The 9,419-nt window shown below is 41.6% G+C and overlaps 1 protein-coding gene across 1 annotated transcript in view; it reads left to right on the top strand.

Moving 5' to 3' along the window:
• The window catches only part of DYNC2H1 (dynein cytoplasmic 2 heavy chain 1), a 315,198-nt gene that overhangs the window by 45,463 nt on the left and 260,316 nt on the right, over positions 1-9,419 (top strand). The window contains exons 23-26 of the mRNA XM_018567326.1: positions 318-473; positions 2,944-3,058; positions 5,627-5,797; positions 6,859-7,241. Of these exons, the coding sequence (XP_018422828.1) occupies positions 318-473; positions 2,944-3,058; positions 5,627-5,797; positions 6,859-7,241 (825 nt within the window). The remainder of the gene's footprint in view (positions 1-317; positions 474-2,943; positions 3,059-5,626; positions 5,798-6,858; positions 7,242-9,419) is intronic.

The raw sequence follows: 9,419 nt of genomic DNA on the forward strand, positions 1-9,419 counted from the left end.
AATTTGCCTATCTAGTGCAAACCCAGCTGCCTACCATTTAGCAAAGATCTGTGAGAGTTTTGTGTGTAATTTATGAACCTTGCACTTGCAGTCATGGTCAGCCACCCGTAACCATTTTACAGATATTTACAACAGATTTATCATCATCAATGGACATGGAGCAGTGTTTCTCCAAGACGTAATCCCAGGCATATTTTATATTGGTTCAGTGCTACTTAGCAGCTGAGGAGATCATTTGTACAATAATCAAGCTGAGATTTTAGAAATTCTGTCTCAAAAAATATTTTTCTGTTAATCATATCACTTTACTTTTCCAGTGAGGACTGTTTGCACTTTGAACTGGAGACTCCGGACTTCTCTACAGCAGAGGACATACGGCTTGATATTGATGGGTGCATAAAAACCTGGTCCCTGTATGAAGAGTTCTATCAAGAATTTAATGAGAAGTCAAGGGAAGACTGGATCTCCTTCAGGTACGCTATCAGCTTAAAAGGACCCACTCACTACCTAAATGGTACAATTTCTTTTCCCTAGCATTTTGTAAAAATGCATCTGGTCCAGGTCCCTTAAACCAGGCTAGTGTAACATGTATAATGCTGTTTTGTAGAAGGTAAGTAAATTCCAAAGGGGTTTTACTGCTGTCCACATAATTATGATTTTAAAAACCAGCACTAATCCAGATAAAGTATCCTATAGACCTATCTATGTTTTTGTAAAAAGTAGATTAAAAGATCATGATGTCTGTTATGATGAAGTGTTTGAAGAGGGTAATTGGAAGTCTGAAACATAAAAGGCAAATCGGGTTTGTGCAAGACCACTCTCCCTAAAAATATGAGCGTTTCTGGCAACAGTTAATTATTTTGGAAATCTATCAGATTACCAGGATGGCTTAAATCGGAGGCATTGGTCTTCTTGGCAGTTGCTGATTAACATGCTGATAGCCACACCCCCTGACTCATTTTCTCATCCCACTGGAGTGCAAGGGACAACTTCCATGAGAGTGGTAACTCTGGTGTGAATTCTGGGGCAGTGCAGCATTATTGCCACACCATCACAGGAGGCTGCATTAGGTAGACTTAACTGGCAGGCTCTAAATGTATTTATGGGGATTTGTAGGGGGGCTAAGAATACTGTAAATTAGGGATGCACAGATACTTTTCGAGTACCAGTGCCAATACTTGGCATTTTCATGAGAACTACCAGGGTTGCAGAGGTTGCAGCTCTGGCGCTCCACCACTGTCCTGAAATCATTAGTCTGTATTGTTTTAGAAAAACTGTCACATGACACTAAACAAAAATGTATCAGTACTCGTACTTGTAAGTACTCGGCAAGTACCAGTACTCGTACTCGCAAAACTGGTATCGGTGCATCCCTTTATTTATATTTATAAAAACAAAATCGTACATTAAAACAGAGATGCACAAATCCCAGGAGCTCCGTGTGCTCCTTACAAATGACAGCGGCCTCCTAATTTTTGAAATTTTCTCTAGTGTAGTCTTGGAGCTCAAAAGTATCGGTACATGTTCTCGTACTTGTACCGAGTACTGTACTTGGTATCTGTGCATCCCTACTGTAAATGCTGCAGTGCATGCTTTTTTTTCTTCTTTGCAATAGGTTTTTTCATTGAACACATTTTCATATTAAACACATAAAGACAAAAAGGCAAAAGTCCCAGCCAACAATAACATAACAATGCACATTGTGCGACAAGAGCAATTTGGTCAGCTCAAGTAACACAGACGTATAAAAGAGTATAATGGGGAAAACGATAACACACAAAAGACGGAACGGGAGGAAAGGTTGACTAACAACACAAAGCTGCCGGCTCTCCACCCCACGACACTACAGGAACAAAATGTAGGGGATCAGAGGAGCATGGAGACCCGGTCAAAGTTTCCTGGAAAGAAGGCAGCGATCGACGGGTCCCAAACAATGGAGTACTTAGCCAGGGTGTCCTCCTGGGATACCGTGAGTTTCTCAAAAAACATTACCTGCGACATTATGGCAAAAAACATTTTAAGGAAGAGTGAGGGTGACTTCCAAGATCTCACAATCACCTTCCTGGCTGCAGTAAAGATATGTAGCAGTAATTTAATTTTAGATTCTAAGCCCTTACGGGCAGGGCCCTCGTTACCATCGTGTCTTGAATTGTATTGTAATTGTAATGTCTTCCTTATATTGTAAAGCGCTGCGCAAACTGTTGGCGCTATTTAAATCCTGTATAATAATAATAAATTGGTGGTTATTGACTACAGCTAGTTTCTGGTTAAAAAGAGCAATATTTGGGCTTTGCTATAGGGTGAACCCAAATACCACACATATTTGGACAAATATCTTAGTCCAGAAGCAGGTGACTAGCGGACAGTCCCACCAGATGTGCGGAAAAGAGCCCTCTGCAGAACAGCCCCTTAAACAGGAAAAGGGGTAAGAGGGAAGGACTCTGGGGGAGGTCCGCTGGGGACACGGTGCAGCGTATATATATATATTTTAATGATCGGCCACAGCTGGATGTAAACAAGATATCGGTAGCTGATATTGGTTATTGGCCTGAAAGGTGGCCTATAATTGGTATCGTATCCGTTCTGAAAAATAGTTACCCCTATTTGCTCTAGTGGACCTCTAATGTGACTCTTTTTCATGTAAGCAGTCATGTCACAGATTTCTTTTCCCTGATTTTCAGCAGTGAAAACAGACAAAGCCACAACAATTCTGCTAGCAGAGCTAAGCCATCATGGCTGCTACATGGGCATTATATTCCACAACCAGGTATTCTTTATGGTGGATCACACAACTCTCCCCCGCTGAGCTTAAAATATCCCACCCGCCACTGAAAATGTCAGCAATTTCTTTATTTGAGTTAAAGTTGTGCTTTTTAATTGGTGCACAGTTGTTCTTTGTTCTAATGGAGAATGAACCATTTCAACCATCTGTTTCATTCCTAGGAGCAAGTATTACAGCTTTGAGGAGTTTCTGCTGTCTTGGCATGACAGACTGAGGAAAATGGAGGAGCACACTACCATGTCTGTGAAGTTACAGGCAGAAATTGACAAATACAAGGTACAGCATGTGGGATTTTCAAGTCTTTTCTATCCAGCCAATCGAGATCTGTAGAGTGAAGCAGATGGCTTTTTTTCTAAGCACAGTTTGTATGGGAATCTAATTGTATTGTAAGTGTGTAATTACTTCTGAATTAGGGGAACTAGAGCCATTATTAGGGGAGTTTAGTGGTTGAAATGAGCTCAGCTGTTTTCTTAAAGTTACTGAACATCACCCTAAAGACAAATGAAAGGGGTAGTGTGAGAGTTTTACATTTTCGCTAACAGCATAAGATTTTGGTACCTTCAGGATAGATTAATTTATAAAATCACTAAAATGAAATAAATGTTTGCTCATGTGGAAAGCTTCGGAAGAATAATTATTTGCCCTAGGTGAGCCAACATTGAAGTACCCAATAATCCATTCCATAACAGAATTTTCATCTGTTAACTTCTTTCAGAATATAAAAACCGTGATGCCAACATTTTGAATATACACACTTTTGAACATATAGTATATATAAACACACACCTAGGCACTAGGGTAAGTTTGGTCTGATACTCACACTTTTTTTTGTGTTGTGATGCAAGGGAGGCATAAAATCTTAATGCAACTAGAACCCTTTGGGAGAATTGCACCCAGGATCACAGCACTGCAAGGCTGTGTTGCCATCTGTGTTATTCATGTTTTGAGGTCCATTTTGAATAATCTCCTCAGCTTGTTCAGTAAAATAATCAGGCATGAATAAGTACTAGTGATTGTATCAGGGATGCACTGAAATTTCAGCTGCCAAAACACATCGGCCAAAAATGGCACTTTTGGCAAAATGCCAAAAGTGCCATCTTTCGGCCGAAATAGCGGTGCATCCCTGGTGCATCCTTTTCACAGGAGGCGAATCAGTGCAGGGGAGGAGAGCGCTGCGAGCGTCCGGAGTCTCTCCTCCCCGCACCGCTCAGCCTCCTATGATCAGGATGGAGAGTGGCTCTGTCGGACAGCTGACAGCTGTCTCCGCCCCCCCACCGCCGCTCTCCTGTTCTGTAACAGGAGGCTGAGCTCTCCTCCCTCAGTGCAGTGAGGGTGGAGACAGCTGTCACAGGAGACCAGGCCGGCGGTGCGGGGGAGGAGTCAGAGGGGGCTGAGCGCTCCTCCCCGCACCGCTCGCTTAGCCTCCTGTGACAGCGAGTCTGGATGGAGAACGAGTACAAGCAGTCAGTGATCACTGAGTGTTTGTAAATAATTGAGAACAGAGTATGTTTACTGTGTCCCCAATTATGAATTAATGGGAAATGCTCTACATCACTTCCTGTTCATACATGTTTGTGGACATGGTAAACATACTATCTCCATAATGTATGAATGAATAGGAACACTCAGTATTGACAATTCCTGTTCATTTATAACAGGGGGTGCAGAAAAAGAGATTAAGGATTCTGTTCTCAATCCCTTTTTCTATTTTTTAATAGAAAAAAAAAACATTTTCTGTTTCAGCCTGACTTTTTTTTTCATTTCGGTTTTGAAATTTTGATTTCGGTGCACCTCTAGTTTGTACCTATTGTTAATTCATGCAATACCTTATTACAGGAGAATTATTATGAAGATTTGGATTTGTATTACCTATGTATGAGGAATATGTATAAATGTATTTTTTTTAATGTTTATTATCTCCTTATAAGTATCTTATAAGTGCAGTTAATAGCAATGAAAGAATGTTTGTAAATGCGCATTTTTTCAAATTCTTTAATGTTTTTCTCTTCCATCAAGACTCTTCTGTACGCCGTTTCTAGAGCTGGTCTCTGGATCTGGCTTGGCCATTTGTAGCTTGGGTTTTGGAGTGCTGCATCTGGACCCTACTTGACTGTACCTTGCAGGGATAGCTTGGAAGTCGCCTTCTGCGTAGGATGCTTTCCAGACTCTGTTCTGGTAAAAATGTAGCCATGGAGCACTTTCTGTCACTGGCATTGACAAAGGGCTTGCACTTTCTCTGATGACTCTGAAGAATTTGAGTGGGCTGGTCAAGTAGCAGGGTCTACATAGGCCTCTGGATGCCTTTACAATTGCCTGTTTCCCATTGGTTTCCATTCCCTCTGCCTTCCTACATTGACTTTGGCCACCTCACCTCCTATGGCTGTCTGGGCATCTTTTTTTTTTGCCAGTGTCCAGTCATCCTGTAACTGGCAGTATAGCCCATAGATTAAGGGACTTCATTTGTCCAGTGCTGGTGCCGGTCTCTGATCCACCGCAGACTCTTTGTGTCCCACAGTGTCTGTTCAACGTGCGTGCTTCAGGCTGCATCCATTCACTTTAGTTTCTCTTCTCTCCGCTTCGCTCTACTGCGCATGCGCCCGCACACTTCCACCTTCACAGCCGTTCGTGAGCCAGGAGATTTTCAGCTGGGAGTGAGCGGCGCTGGAACAGGTAAGTAATTAGGTATTTACCTACTTTTATTTATTTTTTTAATCATGGGTCATATATCTACCGCTTGCTAGCTGTACATATGTGCCAAAAGAATGTAGACTTTAATTATACTTTAATAGAAAAAGAAGTGTTTGGATGTTTAAAATGAATATTATTCTGCTGGTCTTTTCACAGACGGTGGTTCCTGTCCTTAAGTATGTTCGTGGCGAGCACTTGTCGCAAGACCATTGGCTCGACCTATTTAGACTTCTCGGACTTCCAAAGGGAACCACTTTGGAGAAGTTGCTGTTTGGAGATTTACTGAAAGTATCTGATATAATAATCTCAAAAGCTTCAGAACTCAAAGTGAGTATACACATGAAGATACTTTGATGGTTGGATCAGTGCTGAACTGCAACTTAACATCTATGGCCAGCTTAAATTGTCACAGTCTATAAACACTGTCCTTAGGATAGTTAGTGACCAGTAGTGTAGCCAGTTAAAGTGTGGTAAATAGGCTACAGTGATAAAAAGCAGACACATAGAGGTACCAGCAAGTGTGCTCACACACCATGTACAGTGTCCTGCAAGCCTTGAATGCCAGGTAATTCTCCAAAAGCTTCTGTGGTCAAGGGCTCATACCCACACCATCCTAGTGGTTGAAGAGGCTGCCCATTATTGTTATCAGAGCACACGAGGGGCGGGACTGAACTGTTGAACACATCAGCTGTCTAAAAAATGTATGTAAAAAAACATCTTGAGTTTTGAGGCTCCGGGGGCATTATAGAAGGCATGGGAGAACATGTTGGAACCTCTAAAGCAGGGATGGCCAAACTCCGGCCCTCCAGCTGTGGGGAAACTACAAATCCCACGAAGCATCTCTCTCCGGGAGTCATGTCTGTGAGAATCTTGCAAAGCCTCATGGGATTCGTAGTTCCACCACAGCTGGAGGGCCGTAGTTTGGCCATCCTTGCTCTAAAGTGACTACAGGGTCAGTTTCTTTAATATGTTTTGCATGTTAGAAAAGTTGTAACATACAGTACATGACAACACCTACATGTGGAAAAGACAAAATGTTATAAATAATAACAAAGTGAACTCATGGGCCCTTTTCAGAGATGGATGGCAAATCTGTATGCTCTGAGGGTATCTGACAAAGGACCTGCGTTAAGGGACTTGTGTTGATGTCATCAGTTTGAGATTCTTCTGATATTCAGAATAATTGACAGGTGCATTTAACCTGCAGTTGACCATATTCTGACCTGCATTTGTCCTACTTTAAGCAGAATAAAGCAGATTTTTGCATTCCTATACACATGTATGGGGGTGCAAAACCCACCTGGCGCAAACAAAAGCTTGTTGACACAGGCTCTAAAAGTGATTACATGTTTTTTGTCTACTTTTTCTATTTTCCTGCTTATTGCTAGGATTTGAATAGCCGAGCCCAAGGAGAAATAACAATCCGAGAAGCACTACGAGAACTGGACATTTGGGGAGCTGGTGCGGTGTTTACCCTAACGGATTATGAGGACAGCCATAAACGAATGATAAAGCTGATTAAAGATTGGAAAGATATTGTCAATCAGGTAGGAGACAACCGCTGTCTCCTTCAATCCCTGAAAGACTCTCCCTACTACAAAGGCTTCGAGGACAAAGTGTCCATTTGGGAGAGGAAACTGGCAGAACTGGATGAATATCTTCAAAATCTCAACCAGATCCAGAGGAAATGGGTCTACCTGGAACCCATCTTTGGTCGTGGAGCCCTTCCCAGAGAGGAAGCCCGCTTCAACAGAGTTGACGAAGACTTTCGGTATGTAACCATTTGCATATAAGAATGTTGTGCTGATCTATTTGAAGTTTATTTTACTTCTAAATATGCTTGGCTACATTTGGTTACAGCAACTAAATAACACTTGACTGTATTGCCATTGAAATCAATATCAAGCCTGAAAAAAGAAGCAATCACTGCACTTTAGCCAAGTTATCATGTGAACACTATATCACTCTATTCATTTAATAATGATACTCCATATAGAACCCTACAGTTATAGCTACCCAAACCCATTCATTTCCAAAATCACTACTTCTCTACACACAATCCTTGGTCTAATACTTTTTACTGATTTGTGGAAAAACAGAAAAATGCATATATCTCTTCCTATAATAAAACCATTTTCTATAGCTGTTAGTAAATCTTAAACTTCCCTGGGCATATTGCAGTCCACATCCATGTATTATGCATGACAAGCAAATCTAACTCTGCATCCACATGACGTACTATATAATTCCAAACTAAGCTTGGAAACAAGGTTTAGAATGCAAGGAAGCTGGATTTACAAAGTTGCATTGCAGTAACGCATGGCAGCGCACATTAATACACTGGTGCCATTCATTCTGAATAGTACTCCAACACACATGATTAGCAGCACACTGCAAGTGCGTAGTGGTGCACTCCATTGATAAATACAGTGCATGCACCTTTTTTGATTTGTTTTGGTGCATTAGGAAGTCCATTCAGATGAACGGGTTGCTTTAACATAACATACATTAAAGGAGAACTATGGGGAGAGAGAAATACACTCATTGATGACACACCAGCTGTCACATGTCAGCTCTATAGATCGATAACTGAGCGATCACATACCACTGATTGCTCTGTTTACGATCTTCTCACTGGAGAGAGCGGTAACTGTCAGCCATTGCTACCGACAGGGATTCCCCCTCCCCTTTCTGTTCGTCCAGCGCTGACTGGAGGGATGGATGGGAGGGAGTGGCAACAGCTGGCTCTGGATCTAGAGCGGCAGAGCCAGCTGTCAATCAGGCCGTGGGGTGGATCCCGAGAATATTGTCGGGATCCTTCCCGGCTGCAGCATGCCTATGCGCTGTCAGCATATAGCGGGCAATAGCTGAGTTGCTGGGTCACAGGAGGTAGAAGGTCTACCCTAGTATATCTACTCCAGTGAGAACTAACACCAAAAAGGGTTTGGCCATAGTTCTCTTTTAATGCGTATCATAACGCATATTAATACACCACACACATGTAAATTGGCCCTGAAGGATAAGTGCATTTTTAAACTTTTACTCCCACTCGACTTATGCATACTTTCTAAAAAAGCCGGGGGCTCCACTGTTTACTTACATATCGCGTATCGCATATCATGTGCAGATCCTCAGTACTCTGTAGGTACCTGCATAGTAACTTCTCAAAGGATTCTAGAAGGCCGTCCCCCAAGCATTCCGAGGCCTGGAGACTTGGCCCTATAAAACCCTTTGAGAAGCTACTGTACAGGCACACACAGTGCACTAAAGATCTGCATGGCAGCGATCCCTTAATAAGTATGCATCTGCAGAGGGGAGGGTGGGCTAGTATAGCGCCATGAAGGCTGCAAAAAGGATAAGTGCACTCATCCTTAACTTACTGATATGATTATTTTCTTTAAACAGCTGACTTGTGTATATTTAAATGGAAAAGAAGGATACGATTATCCCACGTGACTGTAATACATTTATTATTATTATTATTATTATTGTTATTATTAAATGATGACTTCACATGAACTTTGATATCGTCACTTACATGTGTGTAATTTATCAGGTATTTTATTTCACAGTTTGCTGGCGTTTGCTGGATTTTTAGTCTTAAGGGTTTTCTCATAATAAACAAGCATTGTATACGGTGTGATTTATGTGATATATGGGAAGAAAACCTTCGCTCCTTGTTTAATATTAGCAAGCTATTCATAGTGACACTTCAGATTTATGTGTCCCCACAGAGCTTGTTATCATGCCTGATAGTAGTACCACTTCTTGCTGTCTATATATCAAGATGAGGATGATTCTATGTGACTTTCAAATAAGCCATTATATGGGAATTTTATGTAGATTATGCTGTATATTTTATGTGTGGGTTAACATTGCTGCATTGTAATGTGCTGCCGGTTTATTGCTGGTTCTCACGTGAAACTGTCATAAGAGGTGTGTGTGAAAT

Source organism: Nanorana parkeri, unplaced genomic scaffold, assembly GCF_000935625.1.
Source record: "Nanorana parkeri isolate BGI_ZX_2015 unplaced genomic scaffold, ASM93562v1 scaffold1029, whole genome shotgun sequence".
In the NCBI taxonomy this organism is placed as follows: domain Eukaryota; kingdom Metazoa; phylum Chordata; class Amphibia; order Anura; family Dicroglossidae; genus Nanorana; species Nanorana parkeri.